General features: G+C 42.6%; 1 protein-coding gene across 4 annotated transcripts; it reads right to left on the reverse strand.

Moving 5' to 3' along the window:
* sec16a (SEC16 homolog A, endoplasmic reticulum export factor) lies at positions 1–23,553 on the reverse strand. Of its 4 annotated transcripts, XM_015943001.3 has the most exons (32): positions 23,453–23,553; positions 19,538–21,846; positions 18,407–18,928; positions 18,165–18,316; positions 16,366–16,454; positions 16,146–16,263; positions 15,179–15,377; positions 13,386–13,569; positions 13,130–13,272; positions 12,906–12,967; positions 10,886–11,024; positions 10,543–10,785; positions 10,362–10,459; positions 10,197–10,278; positions 9,984–10,101; positions 9,778–9,889; positions 9,566–9,671; positions 9,276–9,416; positions 9,077–9,190; positions 8,645–8,846; positions 8,022–8,464; positions 7,881–7,925; positions 6,054–6,218; positions 5,889–5,963; positions 5,726–5,782; positions 5,514–5,634; positions 5,286–5,423; positions 3,915–3,997; positions 3,689–3,760; positions 3,302–3,361; positions 1,347–1,415; positions 1–1,273 (listed from the first exon to the last, which is right to left on the reverse strand). In XM_015943001.3, the coding sequence occupies exons 2-32, from the start codon at positions 21,770–21,772 to the stop codon at positions 1,199–1,201; spliced, it is 6,462 nt and encodes a 2,153-aa protein (XP_015798487.1). In that variant the 5' UTR covers positions 21,773–21,846; positions 23,453–23,553; the 3' UTR covers positions 1–1,198. The 4 variants fall into 4 exon arrangements, with proteins under 4 accessions (XP_015798487.1, XP_054600448.2, XP_015798485.3 ...); XM_054744473.2 differs by having other exon boundaries at positions 3,323–3,361; positions 18,407–21,846; XM_015942999.3 differs by having other exon boundaries at positions 18,407–21,846.
* Positions 23,554–24,137: the final 584 nt, after the last annotated feature.

The following is a 24,137-nucleotide window of genomic DNA, read 5'->3' on the forward strand; positions in this document are numbered from 1 at the left end:
TATTAAAATGCTACAAAGAGCAAAAAGAGAAGCACATTTTTGATATATTTTTTCACTTTGTGTTTAAAGTAATTGTTCAGCAAATTTCCATAAGAAATCCCAAAACAGGAAAAATGGCTTCTGAAACCAAACGTGAACTTTAAAGTCAATCCAACAAAGTGAATGAACAAGAAACATTTAAGAGGCTCAGCGACGGAATCAACTTCCATTGGTAAAGTAAAATAAAAACAAGTGTTTAGAAAACAGTTAGCTCATAGTTTACAATGAAAAGGTTTATTTATATGCAGAAGCAGCTGATACAAATGATTAGAATATGATTGTTGTCATTTCTTGAATCATTAATGCATTTCTCACTCTCACACACCTCTGAGCCTACATTTCATAAATACAATCAATCTGATATACAAATATTTGGATAGATTCATTTTCTGCTATATTTAAAAAGCTTCTTTAATTCTGGCTCCTGCTGTTTCGTCTCATTTCATTTGTCTGTTGAGAATTTTGAAAAAAAAAAAAAAAAAAGACAAAAACCTGACAGGCCTTCAAGAGTGGACAGGTAATGGAGGAGGGGGGGGGGGGGTAATTTAAATACAAGCAGCCTCTAAACACTGCAGACTTTCTTTACTGGAGGGCGGCTGAAACGAAAAGCTAACACAGCAACACAAAATATGATGGACGCAAATCCCTCACAAAGATCGACTCCGATTAAGAAAAAAAACAAAAATCTGCACAAACCACAGAATGAAATTGAAAGGTGCCTCTTTCTGTCGGTCCTTCACACATCCAGTCAGACGTACGAACCTCAGACATGGAGCGATCGATCATTTGTTATAACGGGAAGCTGGCAGCTTTAGTAGAGCAACACATTTATTGTACACTAGATGATGCCAACATGAACATTTTGTGAATTAATGAATCTAGATAAGCCTATACACAAAATTAAATGGATTTTTTTTTCCTGTTTATCAGCAGGAATAAGCCCTTTAAGGACACACTGCTAATTACAAATCCACCAGCGCCACCTACTGGGCTTATTAAAAAGAAAAACAAAGGATCCGAGTGGTTAAGCTGTTAGATGAAGACCAAATGAGGTTCTTCTTGTGTGAAGGCAAAAATGAAGTGTCCTTAAGACAGAGAGGAGTAAGTTCATGTGCTTCATTTACTCCCAGAAAGAATCAATCTTCTTCTTGGATGAGGTTTACTTCAACACTGGGTACTGACGCTGCCCGCCCAAGCGGCCGGGCCGCGCTCCACCTCCTGGTGGTGCATTTGTCTGGAAATGAAACAAGACAGACAATTAGAGAGCAGAAAGCAAACACAGCAGGACCCGAGAAGCTTTACCACACCTGTGCAAACTGTGCAGGATTATAAAAAGTGACCCCTCCGCTGGGTGCAGCTCCCTGGGGAGGATGACTCTGTGTGAGAACAGAGCAGATGTTACTGTGGTGTTAGGAGAACAAGAAAACAGAGACAAATGTACACAATCGCTGTAGGTGTGACTGACGGAGAAGCAGGCAGAAGTGAGGAAAAGCAGAAGTAAAAACCAGTTATGTGTATTATATAGCAGCCATGCAAGCATCACGTCAGGTTAGTGAGGCCTTGATCTCCAACGACAACTCGTATTGGTCTTCAGTACAATTAAAATCCAATAATGTACTCGTTATTTCAATAAATCTGCTGTGGTATATACTCTAAATAAATGCCCTGTTAGTTGTTTTCTGTGGAAAAAAAGCTCTTGTGCTTAGGAAGTAAAAGTTAGCTGAAGGAGAGGGGGCAGAAGGATTTAGAATCTACTCATTATTTTCATGATATTCAGACATCTTGCCTCCGATTGGCTAACGAGACTACCGCTGCCCTCACTCACTCTGCAATGTTGATGTTTTATCTCTACTAATAACAACCTGAAGATGTGCCGTGTTGTGCAATTGCTAATGCTAATTGTTAGCTTCAACTAGCTAAGACACTGCTCTCCTCTGGATCCTTAATCAACAACAGCCTTCCATGGTACAAGGCCAAATGGGTGTGGCTTTTATAATCTGAGCGTTCAACCTTTTATTTTCTTATCAGTGGCTAATGCAGGAAATAGGGGTAGAAGACTATCTTCCTGTTCAGCCTGCGCGTGAAAACTTGTTAATTGACAGCCATGTTAAAAAGTTAAATAAACAAACACATCCAATTAAACGAGAACAATAACAGCTTTAACACATGTTGAAACTACTTAATATTTTCTAAAGTGTTTAGGGATCAGAAATGTCATTTCTGGAGATGATCTAATATCTCAGACTTCCTGGGGTCCTAACCTGACACCAAAGTACAGCAAACGTGAAAACCAAAGGACAAAACAAACGTTAAATAAGCTGAAGTTGGTTTCTTTCTTTGACAGGAAAGAAACAAGAATATGTTGTGATGCTTCATGTCAAAATACCAGTTATACATTTAACATGCAAAACTCATGATGGCTGAAACAGAAATGTGTCTTCTTAAGGGCAACGTTCCACAAAACTCATATGAATCCACAAAGTAGATTAGCGGAACAAGAAGGGAAAAAATGAAGTAACTTAAAAAAAAAATACACCAACTGTTTTTTCCCTTACAGATAGTTTTGTTAGTAACGCTGGAGATGAGCAGGCAGACATGATGATTGTAACGAGCAGCAAAGCTTTACCCGGGCTTTCCACTGGATGCGTAAGCGTTAGCTCAGCGGCGCAACCTGTTCCATCGTTTTAGACATGAATCGGCAACGGAAGTGTTCCACGCAGCTGGCCCACGAGGTCACAAAATCACTGGAGAATTATAACACTACGTGTGATTTTGCCAATTCATAAAGCAAAGAGAAAACGGCTGCATATATCTCAAAGTTTATTTTCTGTTTACCACGGCGACAAAGGTTTCACAGGAAATCAGGTTTTTTTGTTTTTTCCATCTAAGAAACTGGAAATCGGCTATTTTATTTTGAAAGTTTCCAGATGTTTTAAACTACTTTTGTGTTTGACTTCCTGTCTGGCACAATCTGAACTGCTAAGATTGATACGTTCTGGAAGAGTAGCTTGTAAAAAATAGACACGTCGCTACGCTGCTGAGATGAATCCAAAATGTGACGCTTTGCGACTGGTGGAAACACACCCATCCACTACAACAGCCGTTAACTGCAGCGTACTACACTTCAAAGACGTTATGCGCCGCTCACGCGTCCGGTGGAAAGTTCGGGTCAGCGATGTAAATGATAATTACGATGAGGTGAGCTACTGAACAAAAGAGGCAGGATGGGGTGAAAACGAACCATTAGAAACCCAACTGGTACCTGGTTTAAATGCTGACTCACTTCTCTTGATAAAGAACTCATTGAGCTAGATCGTGACAGCTGAAGAAAATGTAGGAAGTAGAGGGGGAAGAAAGAGCAGACAACAACCATAAACCCACGTTAATAGTGTTCCATGCACATAATTAGATCGGTTTTGACTAACAGAAAAAAAACTGTTATATAAATGACAAAGACACAAAGTAGAAACTGTAGAAAGTATCCAGCTGTTAACCACGAGGAAGATGGAAGATCTTAGTTGCTGATATTAACATCCTTCCATTTATGTTACTTTACAAATGAAGTGTGCAGGTTAGCCGATAGTTGTCAGGCACCAGCATTCACTGGAAGCATGAAAAGCATTTTACAGCAGCAGCTGTTAGGTCTCACCTCCCCAGACCGAGAGCCATCAGGGACAGGAGGACCTTCTGGGGCTGGTGGTAACAACATCGGATTGAACATCTGAACAGATTAAGAGATTTTAAATTACCGTGGCATCAGCGGACTACAGAATTATGTCAAAACTGCTGACTATTAAAAAAACAGATTACTGATGAGAAAGTGTTTAACAACATTCTAACTAAAAAGGAAACCAGTTCAGAGTAATGTTAGAAACCTGTGAAGGAGCGCCGGTGTTTGGTGAATTCTGCTCAGGAGCTCCTCCTTCATGTCCCTCCAGAGGCTGATGATCATCAGGAGCTTCAGCAAGAAGAAGAGAGTTTTCCAGGTTACGCCTGGTTCACATCAGCCGTGAAGCGCCACGAAGCGGATTGCTCACGAACTATGAGCGCTGCCCGCTGCTCCACTGTTCACATCAGATGAGAATTTTCGACAAGCGCTTCTGCTCACTCCTACTGTTTTCTAAACCCCCATGCCCTTGTTGTGTGTGTGTGTGTGTGTGTAATCAGTTTGCACTGCTTGTTGAAATCAGAAACTGAGCCGATCCTGCTGCTGTTTTGTAGACCAGTTCCGTTCTAAATGGGTACGGTACGTAAATAACCTAGAGCAGGGGTCCTAACATTGCCCGCAGGCTGCCTATTGAGGACCACTGACTTAGAGTTTGTGGTACTGTACAATATTATTGTATATTTACCTTTGAATTAAACATATTTGTTTGTATTCACATTTATTAAATCCATCTTTGCTGCAAAAACGATTTAAAATTATGGAAAAGCTATGTTTCTCCACAGAAGTGTGTGTGTGTCCATTTTCATCTCTTTAGTCTTTTTAGATACATAAAAATGATCACATTCATCAATAGCGGTGCTTTATTTAGAAAAATGTCTTTATATTGTTAACTTTACTGGCCTGCCTCGTGTTTGGGTTTGACGTCCTGCCATGATTGACGAGGCTCCATCACAGCTCACGAAAAAAATAGAGCACACTCCGAAACGATCGCTGCACGGCGCAAGCCTCGTGAACGAGACCATGTGGTAAATGGCCTGTATTTGATATAGCGCCTTCTAGAGACCTGGAACCCCCCAAAGTGCTTTACAACACAATCAGTAATTCACACCCTGGTGGTGATGAGCTACATTGTAGCCACAACTGCCCTGGGGCTCAGTGACTAAAGCGAGTCTGCCGTACACAGGCAACACCGGTCCCTTCGAACACCACCAGCAGGCAAGGACACAACAACAGTGAGAGACTGAACGGGGCTCGAACCTGCAACTTTCTGATTTACGGGGCGACAACTGTGCCACCGTCGCCCCAACAGGTTAAGAAGGGCGCAGAATAGAAGCGCTCGTTGTTCCACCGCGCATAGCAGCGCTTCCGCGTCTGATGTGAACGAGGGGTAAAACAGCTTTGTAGCTTCATCTCTCAGCATCAACCTAAATATTATTTAGAGCCAAACACACGGGCAGCAAGGAAAGCTGCAGAATACTCTAATGTAGATATGAAGCCACCAACATAACTAAATAAAAGTCTATTCTTCATAATTAGATAATCAGGCTTATTCTTTTCATTCCACTTTTCTGACACACACCTGAACTAGGCACAAACAAGTTAGCAGGCATAGACATTGGTGCCAAAGGAGCAAAGATGTCGGCTGGAGGAGGGGCCACCCCGCCTGGATTAGCTTTTCTGTTCGGGTTCAGAACATCCACGTATCTGCTCTTGGTACCTGAAACAGCACAACAATTTAAAGAGATGTTATGATCCTCCAGTCAAAAAGTGTTTAACGTAAATCCACAAATGTGACCCTCTATCTCACCCGCCTTCCTGGAAAACACGTTGAACTGAGAACCAGCGTTTGGCGGAGCAACCGGCCCACCAGGACCAGGCATCTGAGGCATCTTGGGAAACCCAACTGGCGGTGGAGGAAGAGGTTTACTCTGATAGGAGAGAGAGAGGACAAACGCATCAGCACCAGTTCAGCTGGGAGTTTGAAGGTTTGAATCGTTGTCTCTGAAAACATTTACGGACCTCCTCTTCAGGCTCGTTCAAGTCTACCCATCGATTCTTCTTTTCATCCCACACAATCTAACAAGGATTAAAGTGGTTTTAACAACAACACTCACCCACAACACCAGAAACACACAAAATATGGCAAATGTGGAAATAAGACGCATAAATAAGGTTAACTAACAGAGGGGTTTTTGTCGTCTGGCAGGTGAGCCTCATTTTTCTTCCTTCCAAAAGGCCACGGCAGCCAGCTTTTCCCCTGTGTGAAAAGTCACATATAGTAAGTATATAAGTAACGTATTAAATGTCGTGAGACAGATGACTGAAGATCAGAAAGTCTGAGTGAAACCTTTTCCGGTGGGTCTCTTTTGGCTTTCTTGGCCTCTTCTTTACGGGGCTGCTCAGGGATAGAAGGTGGAGGTGGAGACGCCTGCTTCACTGCAGAGTTGCTTCGCTCTCTTCCACCTGAGTGGGTCGATGACTCGGAGGCTCTGCGAGAGCTGCGTCCTGATGCCTGCACAACAGATGTCATCAGTAAGAGCATTGTGTGAAAAACAACAATGTTGCCTTCGGTAACCACCTCATAGCAAGGCTGATTAGTTAGATTTCAGCCGATTCTATGTTTGCTCTTATGTTCTCCCTGAGGCGGTGTGCTTTTAAGGTACTCCCACAGTTCTAACACATGAGTACCTGGGGACTAAATGGGTTGTGAGCTCATGTGTCGGTGTGCCTTGGGGGAATAGTGATCTTCCTGGTGTGTACTACATCTCCCAGCTATTATGCAACTCAGAACTAAGCAGGTAGGGAAGATAAATGTGTGAAGGGACGTTTTTCAGTATCCTTGAACAGAAGAGGCTTCTTATGACATATTTTCCAAACATCTCCAGCCTTTTAACAAAATATATCTTCTACTTACCATTTTATGTTTACCTTATTTCTGAAAGGAAAACATAATACCAACCAGCTCTGGACCGAGCACTTCAAGCCTCCTAAAGACTAAACTGCTAGAATGGTGCACACAGACTACAACGCCCTCTGCATACTTGCTTCTCGTACTCGGACAAGGCACACTCTGTAATACTACCTATGCTGCATAATTGTGTCATATTATATTCTATAGGGCTTTCTGGGTGTTTACTTGCCATACATAACTTACATTTCAAATGTTTTTTAACAGCCTCGATGCTTGACTTTTTAAAATATTTTTCTTTCTGTACGAGTTCCTTGTTTCCTGGAAATGTCCAGTTTTCTTGCTAAAGTGGCAAATGAAGCACCTGGACCCTTGAAATACAAACACTAAAAACCGTTTAAAATACAGTTAAAGAGCAAGGCTATGATCAATAGTTTGCTCTAAGGGCTCGGATCTTGGTATAGATGGATGTTACTTCACTTGACTTACATGCTTATACAGTCTTAGCAACAGTAAACCGCAACAACCCGACAAACTCAAGAACGACTCAGAGTGCAACCGCGAAGTCAGGTTTGATCTATCCTACAAATATTTTTAACCAATTAACACGTTTAGAAAAAACCTGCCAGGCTTCTGCTTGCTGGGAATTTACATCAAGGAAGACCTGACTTGGGGTGTAACAGATTCCCCAAAAGCTGCTGGTGTCCTATCATGAGAGCATCCTGCACTAATGCCTGTGTGTGGTTTTTCAGCTGCACAGGGGAAATGTGTCCAGAAGCCGTGGAGATCACAGGCTGTCCATCACCTTCCCACGTTCCAGCTGTTGACACCCGGCAAAAGATTCAGGAGTATCAAAGCTACCAGACTTAAGAACACTGAAGCTAACCTAGCTAACCTTGGGTGCAAAACAGTTTTTGGTTGAATGATGATTTATTTGGTGCTAACAGACTTCAGCCTGACTGAATTGAATCATACCTTTTCACACGGACTCTTTTATATTTTGTTTATCTCTTGATGGCTTCTAATGTCACTGATCGTGTTTCAACGACAAAGATTTTCTAATTCACATGACAATGTATGTTAGATAATGAATAAAAATGGACTCACAACCAACATGCTATTGCTAAACATCACAAGAACAGCTACCATGTATGTAGCCTGAATGCCCCGTTATCTGGGTGACATACACAATTTTAAAAGAAGAGTTTTAGCATTTTGTCTTGTTTGTTTTACCATTTGAGCATCTTTGTTGGGACAAGGACATACCAAATGTGTTGAAGACTGAGAAATCGTCCGTGTTCTCCTAGAACCCTGTGGTACCAAAAAGATTTTGGAAAATTAAACATTTTAACGTCACATGAAATAAAATCTGACATAGGCGTGGCACTCAGAACGCCACAAACTAACCATGTTAGCCATATGATCATACAAGTCCATCTGAGGTGTGAAGGAGCCCCTGGGCGGGGATGATGAGATTGGCTGGGCCTGCATCTCTGGGGGAGCTGGCATATGGCCAGGAGAGGCTGGCATCAGCTGTGGCATGTGTGGTGGTGGTGGTGGATGAAACATCTGCACAGGTGAATGTGGCACCTGTGGAGGAAGACTGTGAGGTGACAGCTGACCCTCCTGTGAAGGAGGGAAATGTTGCTGATGGACTCCTGGATAGATCTCCATCTGCTCAGGCTGAGGTTGGAAGGGGGGAGGGGCAACGCCGTGATCCTGTGGATGGAATCCTGGCACGGGGACCTGGCCTGGTGGTCCAGTAGGAGATACTGGGTAGAACTGTGGCGCATCATTGGAGGGTAAGAGCTGAGGAGGAGCCATTCTGTCCTGGAGAATGGTGGTGGGAGCTGAAGAAGTAAATAAGAGACATATAAGAAAAGGTTTTGAACACACACGCGCACACACACACACACACACACACACACACACACACACACACACACACACACACACACACACACACACACACACACACACACACACACACACACACACACACACACACACACACACACACACACACACACCTGGGGGCATTAACTGCACTCCTTCTGGTGGAGGTCCAGGTAGTAATGAGCTCATGAGGGGGTTATCAGGGGCGTGGCCATCCACTTCCGTTGGCATGCTGTAAGGTTCTGGTGGAGTTGGTTGGTCCAAGTCAGAACCTTCACTGCTACAATCAAACTGTGCAGGTGTGGTTCTGTTCACATTGTAGATGATCTGGCCAGTCTTTAAAAAAATCAGAAGAAAACAACAGCAGGAAAATAATTATCTTGTGTCTAAAATCTGAAAGTTCACCAAATGATGTAAACGGATTCATTTTTATAAGTTAACACAATCTCTTCCCTAATCTAGCATTATTATTATTTTCATTTGATCTCAAATTACATATTTAACATCTAGACACTGTTTGATTTTGAATTATTTAAAAAAACAAAGAAACTTATAATCGTCCTCACCCTGATCTGCCCATCCAGATGCCTCAGGTGAATCAGCCATTCAGGTTCAACAAACAGTTCCTGCTCAGGTTTCTCCTTTAATTGTGGATCAAAGAAACGCAGCTTTTCTGAAATCTGTAGACAAACAGAAAAATATGCATAAATCACAAGGACACAGTAGAAATGGAGATAAACGTGATGAACATGGACAAAAACAAACCTGAATGATCTGACTAATGAACACTGGAGAATAGTAGGAGGGGTGCACGAGGACAGTCTTTGAGATGACTTCACAATAGTGAAAGGCCTGGGCACACAGGCCTGCCTCAGCCAATCGGCATGCATAGATTAACTTGAACACCTGATGGGAGACGATGCAGAACATTAGAAATATACCAACAGCTGACCCAAGTGTGATCATGTAAACGTGAAAATAGATATAGACAGATGTTATAGCATATAATAAAGCACTTTGTAATGCAGTTTTTAAAACTAATCAGGAAAACCAACCTGGAAGTTGGGCAGTGAACATGGCTGGGAGCCCAGAGACTGAGCATACTCGTAGGCTTCAGTCCTCTGGATTGCTTCATTAGTGGAAAATTTAATAAAGGGCAAACTAAAGTGAAGAGATAAAGAAAAAGTTATGTTTCTCAGTATAATTTATAGAAATATTACAAGACTAATCATGTGTGTGTGTGTGTGTGTGTGTGTGGTGTTCTAACCTGTGGTTTGAGCCAATCAAAACGAGCTTGGTGCTCTTTTTGGTGAAAACTCCTAAGCCAACTTGAGCCATGAGGTAGCAGAAGTGTGCAGCATCTGTCAGCCCCTTAGAAGCTGCACAAAGTAAAAAATAAATAAATAAAAAGATGATCTCGTGAATCAGGTCGGTTATAATCAGAGGATGAGGTAAGTGGATGAACAACCCTACCAAGAGTGTCGCCCATAGTGGTGATTGTGCGAGAGTCCAGGTCCATATTGTGGGTGAGGTTAGACAGTATCATGGCCAAATGAGGGCGCCAGTCACCCCACTTCTCTTCTCCACAACACTACATGCACACAAAGTGTATCAATATAAAAATCTGCACACTAGCCTTATATCCTTCTTATATACACACACAAACAAGGTACAAGTAAAACCTACAGTGGCCGATGCGGGCATCCTTCCGGACATCAGCTGGTACATCGTCTGGAGAGGGTCATTCATAGGCAAACTATTGGCAAACCTAAACAAACACACAAAAATACATTTAGAATAAAAAGAACATTACTTTTAAAGTAAAAAATGATTCCAGATCAGGCATTTTACCTCGTCATGACCCGTGCATGTGTCCTGTTGTCCATCTTACTGGCCAAAAGTAAGGCGTGACCCCAGAGCCCTCCCTTCATGGCTGCTTCCAGCGCATCCTTTCCCATAAACCAAACAGGTTAAAACGCTCCATGTGTCAAAAGTTACAAATAAATCACAGACAGACTTTAACATTTCTTACTTTTTTGCGGCCAAACAGTAGCAGTTCCCTGAAGCGCTCCGTTTCCTTGCCAACATTCTCGGGGACAGTCATGAAGGTGTCCGACAGAAGGGACAGGGGTCCAGCTCCAGGCTCCTCTTCAGCTCGAGCGATGGGCTCGTTATTAAAATCAATCAAGTTGGCTTCATTGGGACTCTTCCCTGGCAGCCACACGGATCGGTGCTCCTTCAGCAAGAGGTCAGCGATGTCTGTGCCAACGACAGTCTAAGGGAATGAAAAAACAGTTTTAGAACATTTAAAAAAAATAACATCTCAACTTTGCTTCTTATCTAATAAATTTGTAGCTACATCTGCATAAACCTACCCCGTTCTGTCTACAGAGCAGCACGATGAAGTCCCAGAGCAGGCGGGCAGAGTCCCTGTCCAACAGGTTGTTATCCCGAGAACACTCCAGTGCTTTGTTCTGGGAGAATTTGATCACATCCACCTTATGGGTATCCTCCCTGATGGCATGATGCACAATGTTAAGATAAAAAGGACTTGCCTAAACCAAAGTCTAGGTCAAGTTAACAGCTGTTGTCATTCTTAAAAATAATCTCAAACAACATGTATGTATTAGCATAAATCTGAAATAAGCGTCATTCATTCATTAAAAACATAATTTATTGTTTCTGTCTTCAGGTATTAACTCAATCCTGAGGTCATTTTACTAAATAACACTGGTAATTACTTCAGATTAATAGGGCTGTAGTGAAGCCTCGATGATGTCGACGGCTCGATTCTAAAAATTTGTCGATGTCAGATCCAGTAGTCGACGCACCGCGCCCACTTGTTGCATCCCCAGGAGTTTGTAAATAGAGGAGGAATCTGCCTGTTTTTCCTCTAGTTCACCCTCTTCTCCGCCTTCACTAACATCTCTGCCAAACACCGAAGACCCGGAACAATGTCCGTCCGCTGCTAGATTCCTCTCCTGTTTTGCCCGCCTTCGTCTCCCGGCAACGGACAACAACTTCTGGGGTCAGATGCACTGCTTCATCTCTACCGCAGATGTAGAAAATCACCGGGAGCTTTTCTCCCTTCATAAAAAGAGCTTCTTTCAGACATTAGGAGAGCTTTTTTGGTGGTAGCAGTCTCCCCTCCGTGCAGGTCTGTTTGCTGCTGGGTACTTTTGGTTTATTTAAACTTGGCAACTTGAACGTAAAGAGCAAGTCACCCCCAAATAAACTTTTTTTTGCTGATAAACTAAATAAACGAGTGTCTAATCGTGCTGCAGACACGTGTAGTCAATAATTTGGCACTTCAGTGCATCTTAGTTAAAATTTAAATATTCTGCCTAAAACTGGCATTGTTGTGCCATTGTCAGGTAAAAACTCTGCACTATATTTGAATTTAAATCTGCCACTGCTATTGGCTAAGAGGTATGCTATGATGTAAACTGGTACATTATGATGTAACAGTGCTGTTGTGAGCCTGTGTGTGTGTGTATTTGTTAGCAGCGCTGCCCTCTCGGTCTGCCAGGCAACAGCATTTATTGCATTTTTCAAACAAGAAGTGGGAGTGGAGTTACTCTGGTAGGGGGTGACTTGCTCTTTAACGTTGGTAAAGCTACTGTTAGCATTTTCGCTAACAGCTTCTTGCGTTTGGATAAGCTGCTACGTTTTGGTTTAGAGTTCATCTTTTTTGTGGTGTAGATCTCCCTTTTATTACATTTAGAGTGTTGTGGGTTTTCGGTTTAGTGTAAAATATCACCTTGAGTTTCGTTTAACCACCCAGTTTAGAGTTTGGACCTTTGGAGATCCTTATTTTGGTCCAGAACCCAGTAATCTTTGCCCAGTGGAACATCCCTACTTATTTGTACTTTTGTTTCAATTCCTCACAGGCAGAATTAGTTTTATTATTCCCAACCTGCGGATGGAAAGATTTATGATTTTTTGTTGTTGTAAATAAACCTGATCATCATTTTAACTTTTAAATCCTGTTATTGTCCCTTCCTTTTTGCACACGAGCCAAACTCCTCAGGAAGGGTCGTAACACCACTCGCCTCACGCACATAAGTGACCAAAACAAAGCAGCATGGAGACACTCCGTCTCCAACCACCTCTCAGGCAGCAGCCTGCACTCCCAAGTTCTCCATGTCACCAGAACATAACCGACCGCAACACAATAAAAGCAGTGTTATGAAAACTGGAAGGCCTGTAGTGTTTATTCTCTTACAGTAACAATTTATCAATTTTTTTGAGGAATTTTTTGGTTTTTATTTTTCTATTGCACAGTTAATAATCATTAGATTGTCTAAATAGTCATTAGAATAGTCAATTATTCACTAAAATAATCGTCAGAATAATCGTTTACCCCCAGCCCTACAGATTAACAAATAAACTTACTTAATAAGGGGTCCAGGGAAGGTCCGCAGTTCAGCCTGATCTGGGGTGTCTTGAAGCATGGTCTAAAGATACAAGAATGAGTAAATGTATTCTTTGTTATCATCCTAACAATTAATAAAGTATCGAATAGTGATGAACACAGTAAAGCAACTTCAGAAGTGTTAAATACAATAATACTTTCATAAAATTACAGTAAAATAAAACCCAAATGTGTTGAAGTGTACCTCCATGTTGTGGATTTCGACCAGAGCGGGCTGTCCAGCTGAGGGGAGATTAGGCAGAACCTGAATCAGATGACCACCAGGGCAAAAGCGGGCACAGCGGTGGGGTACGGTGAACTTTTCTGGGGTTGCAGGACGAGGCGGAGCTAAAGAGAATGCAACAGTCACCGCTTTAGTACACCACACTCATACACGAATAAATGAGAAGAAAAATAATAAGATATTCAATCATATTTAAAGTTGAGGGCTGTTCACGTACGCTGCTCAGGGGCAACCCAGGTATTGTCTACGGAGTACTCTGGAGGATACGTGTACTGGCTGTAGTTCTGAGAAGCATCCACTTGATTCGGGTATTGCCCGTAAGAGTAGTCCACAGGCATTGTTGACTGTGTGGTGTCATAAACCGCAGACACCAAATCAGGCTGGCTCCTATACACCTGGCTCTAAAAAAGACCAAATATAAAAATAACCAAAAAGGGCAAATGACACAACTAATATACAAATATTAATCTGGAAAAAAGTGAGGCAAATTACATTTATTGACATTTATATATAACAAAGATATATTAACTTGTGTAAAAACCCTTTGAGAATGAAACTTCTACAGGCTTTAGACATAAACAGTCCTTCCTTGTTTAATTAGTAACTCTCCTATTAATATCAGAACAGCAACATTTGTAGCAAAAACTATTAAAATTTAGATCTGCTATTGTAAAGACAGAATAAAATGCATGTCTGAGTATCCATTCAACAAATGAAACTGCTGATAAAGCTAATGTATAAATATAAAACTTAAATATTTTAGTTAATATTTATAAAACCCAAATAAGAAGATGAGTCACATGTCCTGATTGTAGGAGAATGGATCTCGATGAAGAGACTAATCCAAGTTTGTTGTAGAGTCAAAGATGTTAAGACAGGCATTAAAGGGGAAACTAGTTTTGGCTTGCTTTTAGCACCCTCTAGTGTCCATTTGTAGAATCAAAAGAAAAATCTGCTCACTGCGTCTGTCTTTTTAACACCTTAATCTAACGTTTAAACCAAACTCTGGTACTGACCAGACCAGCCGATGTAGCTAAGCTAAGTAGCATTGCTAACGCTGAGCACAGAAGATAACATAAGAAGAAGAAGAAAGTATAATTTCTATAGCGCCTCTCAAGATAAAAATCACGAGGTGCTTAAAGCTGAAAGCTGAAGCTCCGTCAGTGGTTTTATCAACAATCTGTCGCAGCTAGTCTGCGTCTCTTCTCAAAATCCATTCGGGGTACAGTTCTGGCTAATCAACCTTAATGGGCGATGGTGGCACAGGAGTTAAAAGCTTGCCCCGTAATCGGAAGGTTGCTTGCTGGTGGTGGTCAGAGGGACCAGTGGCGCCAGTGCTCGGCAGCCTCGCCTCTGTCAGTGCGCCCCAGGCCAGCTGTGGCTACATCGTAGCTCATCCCCACCAGCGTGTGAATGTGTGTGTGAATGGGTGAATGACTGATGCTGTTGTAATGCACCTTGGGGGGTTCCATGATTCTAGAAGGCGTATCAAATACAGACCATTTACCATTCTAACAGCTAAATGTCTCCCCAGCCTTCAATAGTGACTACAGGAGTGATTCATCACTAAAGTAAATAAATCAGATGTGTTCATGACCTAAACGTGCTGGAAACAGACTGCAGCGCCAGGTATGTCGCTCAAGTTTTTCTAAGTCCAACAAACCGGACGGGCAAATGTAAAGCTGCAAATGCAGTTTTCTGGCCACAGGGGGTGACAGGGGCTGGGTGTACTTTCAATAACCCTGTAAAGGTTCATTTTAGCACACACTGGCTCAAAGAAAATTTTAAAATAAAAAAGTATCCTTTAAAAGTGAAGCATTCAACAAGTTAAACAGAACCACAATAACTGGAAAAAAAGATTATATTATTTTGACGGGAAAAGGAGCTCCCTGACAGCAGTACGCTCACTGAAATCTGTCTATGAGTGGCTCCTCAAAGTGGATCTGCGACAAACCTGAACCTGACAAAAAAAAAAAAAAAAAAAGTTAAGCCAAGATGGGAATGACGGACCTGCTGAGATCGAGAGCTGAAGCTGCTCCGTCGGCTGTGGTGACTGTGGGAGCTGTGCACACTGTGTGCCGACCGCTCGCTGTGCACGCTGCGTCGGTCAAAGTCATCACCATACGCATCTCTTCCACGTTGATTATCATCATCAAAACTGGCGTCATATCCAGGATAGTACCGCCACTGGTCATCATACCCATCTTTCCTGCAAGTGAGAAAACATCTGTAAATAAAACACCACTCTGTGGATATAAATCCATGACACACAGCCACAGTTCCTATAATGTTTCCCATCACAGCTAAATTTACAGTAATGCAGCAAACATTTAATGTTCTAGTTCAGGGGTGTTAAAGATGCGGCCCGCGGGCCAGATCCGGCCCGCAAGCGGGTTAAATCCGGCCCGCGAGACGATTGTGTGAACTTTATTTTCATACTTTACAATGTAGAGTGAAAATAAACGTATCTTTGTGAGCAAGTTTTCTCTGTAATGAGTATAAATAAAACAAAGCTGCGCTCAAGGCTCACACAAGAACTTGAATCACATCCTGAAGTTGGCTGCCACTCGGGATGTGACTTCTGATATTGATGTGCTGGTGAAAGCTAAAAGATGTAAAGTAAAATGAGTCAAATATACTTTAAGTGCTGCATGAAACTGATCTTGCCATGTGATCTGTAAGCTCTTTGAATCACTAAGGAATGTTTTTTTATTGATTGATTTTTTATTTATTTTTTTCAAATTTTCAAGTACACTTCAGGTGTTGTACTTGTACTACACTGTCCTCAGGCTCCAGTCTTGTTTTATATTGTTTCAATTAAAACAAAGAAAACAATCTGAAGTTTTTTTTTTATTTACCGGTCCGGCCCACCTGGGACTAGATTTCCCTCAATGTGGCCCGTGAGCTAAAATGAGTTTGACACCCCTGTTCTAGTTGCTGCACCACTTCAGATGTGAAGAACGTTTTGGGTACATACCTGGTGGGATACACAGGTTGATTATAGTAGCTGTTTCTGTAACTCTCATTGTAATATGCATAGTATGACTGATCATAGTATCCTCTGTATCGTGGGTCGTATTGTCCATAGTTGTATCCTTTAATGACAAAATATTGGGAAAAGTAAGAAAATTCATTAGAATGTTATCTTGCTACATTTAAAAGTAAACCATTCAGACTAGCAATACTGCAGCTCTTACCTCCATAATCATAGTGTTTGGGATAACCTCCGTAATAATCACTGTAGGAACTTCGGTTTGCTTGCTGGTAATCATCGGTGTATCCTTGCCTTTAAGGAAAAGCAGGCACAATAAAATTCAAAGAATAAATAATCAAAAGCATGTTTTAAAGCCCCGATTCCAAGCCAGCACAAAGTAATCCCACTAAATAATTTCCCCTCCAGAGAAGTGAAGGTAATAATGAATTGAAATTTAACAACAGTGAACGATTATTATTTTAAAAATGAAAGTGGCGGGTATAAATGGATCATGTGACCTCTGGCTGCGAGCAAATGCTCCCTCTTTAGAGTGCGATTTTTTTCATGTCCTACTCAAGACTCAAAGAAACCTAGCAGCCTTTGTTCAGAAAAAAAAGACGTTTTTTGCTTAAATAAAATACCACAATGGTGGGCACAAAGACGAGGCTTCTTTTTAACACTTTAACCGTGTTTAATCCAGCTGTCACTCAACCAAACAACAAATTCAAAATTAAAAAGAAAAATCAAAATTTACCTTCCAGCAAACATGTGCTGCACTTCTATTAAAAAAAAAATCTGTTTTTGGACTTCTTCTGTGTTGCAAATCAGTACATACATCATGACGTTGCTCAAAGAGTCACATGCACGAATGAATCACCCGTTATTTATTGGACTGATGTTTGGCGATGGGAAAAGTTATACAAATTGCCCAACCCTACTAGGTGCCCGTCTCACAAAAACCATCATTCCAAAAAGGTGCTCTGCTTTTGCACAATCAGCCTTTCCACTCAAAACCATCAAACAGCAAAATCAGCATCCTATCTGTAGGAAACTATCCCGTCATCTGTACACTTTTTCTCAATTTTGCCAACTTGCAAAAACATTTTAACAATAATAATAATAATAATAATGCATAGAACTTATATAGCACTTGTTTAGGACACTCAAAGACGCTTGCATGCACTCTCACATTCACACACTGCTTGTGATGGTAAGCTACGTTGTAGCCACAGCCGCTCTGGGGTCGGTCTGACAGGGCTGCCAATTGGCGCCACCAACACAGGCAAGTAGGGTGAAGTGTCTTGCCCAAGGACACGACAGCAGAATACCCCTGGCAGGAGCTGGAATCGATCCCGTGACCCATGATCATGAGGCAACCCGCTCTACCTCCTGAGCTACTGCTGCCCTAGTAATAATCAACAGGGCCAACGTCAGGCAGCTTATGACTAAATATTATTTTGTTCATTTTTGTTTAATGACTTGTACCAGTGATTTTAATTATAAAGTTATCTAGGGTAATTGTCTTTTTTAGCAAAAGTATCTTATATTAAATATGAAGCAATAACAGCAGTATTAGTTCATTATGTTTTGTTTTTTGTTGCGCAGACTTGCTCGTGGACAGCTGATGGAGATTAGCTTTAGCTAACTCTGGTCCAAAGCATCTTTTCTCTTTTCAGATGAATGTTTATGTACACAGACGCTGGAAAATAATCAATAAACACAATTATTATACATCAATTATTTGTTCAAAATAGCTACATATGTCACTGAATACCAGGGGCAGAAGCTAAAATGTTAACTATTCACAAAACTTAATATAAAACGACTAAAACATTAAATGGGGAATGAATGGCTAAAGTTATCAAAAATGTAGACAATTCAGGCTCATCTTCCAGTATTCTACAGTAAAAAAAAACACAAACAGTTTTTGAGAGGCTGGAAGTAAAATATTCCATAAAGAAATTGAATGGACATCATTATTTTATATTGTTCTGCACATTAAATCATGAAGGGTTGACTGACCTTGATGAGGGTCGATCAGAGTACTGACTCGTCCTCGAGCTGGGTCTGTCTGGTTGTGGCTCTCTGTATTGGTAGTTTGGATCATGGTAGCCTTGGGTCTGCCCCTCATATCTGCCATACCAGGGGTCTGCTCTGCCATGGTATGATAAATCCTAATAAAATAAAGCGTTAAAGAAGAGAACACTTTTTTTTTCTCAAAATAGGATTCAAATGAACAAAACAGAAAGATCCAAACCACCTACGTGATAATATGCCTGTGCTCTTGGATCTCCAGGTGGAGGAGGGTACTGGCTTGGAGGATACGGCGCTCTGCTATCTGGGTATTCTCCATAATTCCCATAATAACCACTCTGTCCTGCCACAGGGAGTGATGGGGGTCCATAAGCATGATGGCTGCCTGCTGAGGAAGGTGGTCGAGGTGGCTCTGCTGAAGATGGGTGGGATGCCCCTGGAGGTGCTGGACCTCTCGGCCCCGGTGGGTATGCGGTTGCAGTGGGAGGAGCGCTATCTGCAGCCAGTCCTTGTGCTGGATTTGATAACTGACCAGTAGGAGGTTGTGCTCCACTCACAGGAACAACTGGGGCATCTTTCTGTCCCTGGGGTGCAGCCTGAGAATCTGATGTCTTAGAAGATTCATTCTGGGACCGCTGTGGGTTTGCTGCAGCTTGGGAGGGTGCGGGTGGTACCTGTGGGGTAAATGAAGAAGCTGTGGTCTGGATAGAGGCATTCCCTCCTCTTGCCACCTGCTGAGCATCTTTGGTGACCTGCAGGTAAAACCCATTACTAGAAGGTAATGACTCATGTAGAGAAGAAGGTCGATCAGATGCTTGGCTTCGAGTCTGTGATTGGTGCATAGAAAAATCAAGCAGCTCATAATTTGATGCCTGATTATGATTAGAGACAGAAGCAATCACAATGGAAGAAGAATGTGAATTAATGTGAATGGCAGCTGGGTTATCTTCACTCAGTGATCTACCTCTTAACAGAGGCGGGTTGACTTGCGGAGGCAGAGACGGGGTTGTGATTTCTGATGTTGGAGCTACAGTTTTGTCTCGAGTCAGATTCAGTGGACCCTGGTTAGCAGTTGAGGAGCTAAAATTTATGGGTCCAGCAGAAAAAAGTGGATTTTGTTTGGAAGGTAGAGAAGGTGATTGAGAGATACTGGCACCCTGTCCCTGTGCAGGTGATCTATCAGGGGGGGTAGCTTCCCTGTGACTACTTTGGGTGGATGATTGAGCGAGGCCACTGGGAGGAATCACACTGTAATTGGATACAGGCGGGGCAATCAAAACAGGCTGATGAAGTGAGCTGGACACGAGGAGAGAGGCGTAGCCCAGGTTGCTCTGAGAGTCGGTTGGCTCTGCATCACTCACCTTTGGTGGGTTCTCTAGATTTTCTAAATGTTGCTGACTGGTTGACTGGATTCTCTGTGGGGGCTGCAGGTCTAGCGGACCATCTTCTGGTGGTTGAATGACATCAGTGCTAGGCTCTCGTAAAGGTGCCAAAACTGTGGGAGCAGCAGGAGCAAGGAGGATGTTAGCACCCAAGCTTGTAGGATCATTCTGAGCCCACAGAGTAGTCGCCGGACTCTCACACGGCCGACTGGCCCCAAAAGCACGAGATGAAGGCCGAGAGTGGGAATGAACTACTGGTTGTGTCAGATGAGGGATTCCACCTCCAGTAGCAGCAGGCTGGGGGTGTCCTGGGCCATAAATATTCTCCATATTATCCGGTGGCTGTTCCAAGTTTCCAGACGTGCAGTCAGTGCCTCTTTCAGCCACCATTTTTGCCCTATCCACCTCAGCTGGACGCACCCCAACCCCATGTGATCGCACAGGTTCAAAGGAGCTGTTAGCACTTGCTTGAAAAATACCAGTTGGTTTTGGAGGGCTAGGTGTGGGTAGCCATATTTGCTCCAGTGGGGTCTGTTGCACACCTGCATCTCCAGCAGGAGAAGTATCAATCTGCTCAAAGTAGCCTCCAGTAGCAGCAGATGGGTTAGCATTTTCGCTGAGACGAGGACTTTCCCGCTGAATAAAGGTGCCTTCGACACCCTTAAGCCGACGAGGGCCAGTTCCACTGTTGTGGCTCAAATTGCTATAATTGGACGACACACTTGCAGATCTCATTGGTCTTGGAACTGAATCTGGAGTCTCTAAGTTTGGCCCACTTTCAAACTGGTCCACTTCATGGGGTGCTGCAGCAGCAGCAGCACTGCCTTGAGTATCGCTGGGTAATACTTCCTGATTTGGGACACACTCCAAATTCTCCACATGGTCAAATTGAGCCTCAGGCGACTTCTGGGCATTTTCCTGTGAAAGGTGACTGCTTTCATTCATGTAGGGAAAGAGTGAGTTATCTTGAACAGAAACTCCTTGGTAATTTAAAGGAACATTTGCGTGGCGACTGTGGGCTTGTGGACTGCTGTGATGCTGAAAAGACCCTGAGACACCATTTAATGCTTTACTCCTCTCACTACAGAGGGTTTCCTCATTTTCCACGTCATCTTTGAAGAACATGGAGAGTGCACCTGAGTCCTGAGGATAAGGATCTGAGGCAGAAGCAGAACCAGTCCCAGGTCTGACACCAGCTCCATTCCCAGTGTTGGACACATGTTGAGATCCAGCCAAGTCTGCATGTGGCTGAGGATGGTTTGAGTCAGTCCCCATTTGGTGGTAGCCTGAGTCCTGTCGAGGTGGAGGTTGATTTAACCATAATTCCTGTGGTGCAGAGCTTTGATTGAAATAACTGTGAGTCTGTAAATGTGAATTGTGTTGCTGGGACCCATGTGGGTCAGACCACATAGGGTTAGAGGGTATTACAGGGTTTTGAAGGGGAAGATGGGCTTGATTCTGAGGAAGTCCAAGTTGACTGGCAGGTGTGGGGGTGTTGTGATGGGGTGATTGGCTGTGGGAAGCATTTCTTTGAGTCTGTGAAGCTATATTTACAGGCTGTGTTGGAGGATCACTAGTTGGTTGGAAATAATTCTGAACTGATGGAGGGCGACTCGAATGATCAGGGACCCAATGGGCAGAGGCGGGAGGAAGTGGCTGAAAGGGCACAGAATGTGGAAGAGGCTGTCCTTGAAATTCCTGGTTAGGAGGTTTAACATTGGCTGTTGGTGCCATATGTGGTGACTCTGTGGACATGGCTGGTGCCTGGTCTCTTGAATTAAAATAATCCTGTTCACTAGTAGAGGATGCATATCCTGTGGGACTTGGTGCTGAGAAAACACCAGAGGATGCTGAACTGTGGAGGTTATATAATGTCACCGCTGGTAGAGAGGATGGTGGGGGGCCAGTTGGGACACCTTCTAATATTTGTGGTTGTGGAGGAAGGCCGGAACCAAGCTGAGAGTACATGGTGTTTGATGGAGTCTGCAGTTGAGGTGGGTTACTGTTTGGTATAGGTGGAAAACCACCTGCAGCCACAGGGGGCTGACCTCTACCAAAAGCAAAAGGATCGGTCATGGGTAGAGTAGGAGGAGGCATTGTGGTAGTTGCTGCTGCTGCTGCATGTTTTTGAGGCCTGGTCCTGCGGAACATATTAGGTCCTGAAGGTGGAGGCCCAGAAGCTCCTGGAGGTCCAGCCCGAGGAGGGGGCTGCATTTCTGCAGAACCAACAGGCCCGGGGAACAGACCACTCTAAAATACGTCACCGAGGAGACTGAAGTCAGATGTAGCTGGAAAAAAGGCCAGAAAAGAGGGAGTGGTTTACAGAAGCTGCATATCCTTTTGATAAAAATAACCACACCTTTGTTTGTGTAGAAAGCACAACGTGGCAGTGTGTGCATTAGCTTAAAGATGTTGTCACACCACATATCTTCTTTTTCCTAAACTAAATATAAATGTGTTAGAATTATTTGCTGCTCATTCAATATAATTTTATAACCAAACTATGTTTGGATAGAATTTGTCAACAAACACTAGAAAAATACTACCAATTAAAAAAATTGATTGCAGGTTAAGCAATTCATCAAATTATTGAAACACATCTTAAACATTATATAAAAATCTCTCTGAAAAACATTCTTTTTGTCCCTGGAAACAGAATATGTTGCATAAACTATTATAAGTTATCAAATTTTGCTCATTTCACCCACAAAACCTATTAAAGAGGTAAAATGATTACAAAAATAGGAACACTTAGGGGGCTTTAGAGTTTTCTATAGTTGTCATGTAATTTAAAAGTACAGTATTCAATCTCCAAAATTTGTATATGATAGGACTGGAACAGTGTTGCCATTACATTATTGATTTTGGCCAGACCACTTTAGCTGAGAAGGGTTTTCTATCTCAAATGCTCCAGTCTGCCAGTGATTAAATTATTTTGAAAGGAAAATTCAAAGCAATCCAAATCAACATCCCGTCGGGCTTCTAATTGCTGGTACCTCTATCAGCAAACAAACCAATAATTAGTGGAAGAAAAATAATTAGTTTTAAGTAGTTTTAGTATACATTCACACACACACGCACGCACACACACACACACAATGTACGTCTGCTGCACTTAAAAACACAATTATAACAAACAGCAATGTGTATGCTTCTGTGCATCTTGATTATTCCCTGTTGATATCGCGTTATTCGTCAGTTACAATCACTGTTAATCTGTTAGTTGGGAACTCAGGGTCTGAAATACAAGAGAAAAGGTCTGAGATCATTCATGCAACCGAGTAATAAATGTACCAGGAGACCCTTCAACCTGGCAACCAAACGAAAGCGATGTCGACATTAACTTGCAGAAGGCAAAAAGTGTGACGTTTATCCGTGACTTTACACCCGTAACATCTTGTTATATAACTTCAAATCACTCTCCTTAGTCTGGCTCGACATTACCTTACTGTTATACACTTAGCAGCCAGAGAGGAAGGGTCCAGAGTGCTCAGCAGCTAACGGGAACGCTACATTGCGTTACATATTCTCAAAGCTACAAATAGCATAACAGACGACTTAGGTGAGCAGATTTAACACGAAGTCACCCAGGAGAAAAAAATGTAGTTTTGTTTTTGTAGTAACTTGATAAGGAGGAACATACACCGGAGGTTACAAGCGTCTTTTGTCACTCGTCGACCGTTTTAAAAAAGGTTCACTGCCTGGTCAGCTAGCTTAAGCATTACTGCTTAGTTAGCACTGCGAGCTAACTAGCTTGCGCTAAACATATTGTAACAGTTAAAAACCTTTTAAAGACATTAAATTAGAACATTCATAGTAAAACATTGCTATTTGTGCTTTACATTTACTCTTACCCTACGTCGGAAATGTATACAGATAAAAATATATCCTTACAAGTATGCCGGACAGTGAGTATGACACACTGCCACCATCTTTACTGAACACATCCTACTAGGCTACGTGTACAAGCACCGTCACGCACACAACGACTACGTTGTAAAGGGGGCGGGGCTTTATAAAGCCCCTACTAAAATGTGTCTTCTGCAGTTAAAAAGTGTAACTGCATCCTTTATAAAGGTTGAAGCATCATGCGTAATCGTCAGAGAGCTACGAGGATCGCTGCTGAGACCAAGAGCACGTTATGTCTCAGAGACCACTGTTAACCCCTTTGTTGTATTCCATGAATGCAGATGGAAGAATAAATTGACTGGTGCCACAGCTGAGCAGTCTCCAGCGTGATTCCTTTACGATTAAAATAAGTCACCAAAGACATAGGTCACATTGGTGCCGTGACTTGTCCAGAGCATTGCCGGACCGGACTGGTGGCTTCTGATCTTCTTTTCTCTGGAGCTTCGTTGTACCCTTTGCCAGTCAAGAAGTAGTGGAACGGAGCATATTGGGTGTTCTTATAAGCTTGTGTGGTGGTATTATTGTTTGTGTGCTATTATTTTTTTGCCAATATGAGCTTCAGTAATTTTGGGCCCCCAAACATGACTCCTTTTGGTGTTGGTAGAGGACGAGGTAGAGGGTTGTTTGCCTCCCCGTTCCGTTTTCCCTCAGTGACCAGAAGGTGGGTGCT

The sequence above is a fragment of the Nothobranchius furzeri genome, chromosome 6 (genome assembly GCF_043380555.1).
Source record: "Nothobranchius furzeri strain GRZ-AD chromosome 6, NfurGRZ-RIMD1, whole genome shotgun sequence".
In the NCBI taxonomy this organism is placed as follows: Eukaryota; Metazoa; Chordata; class Actinopteri; order Cyprinodontiformes; family Nothobranchiidae; genus Nothobranchius; species Nothobranchius furzeri.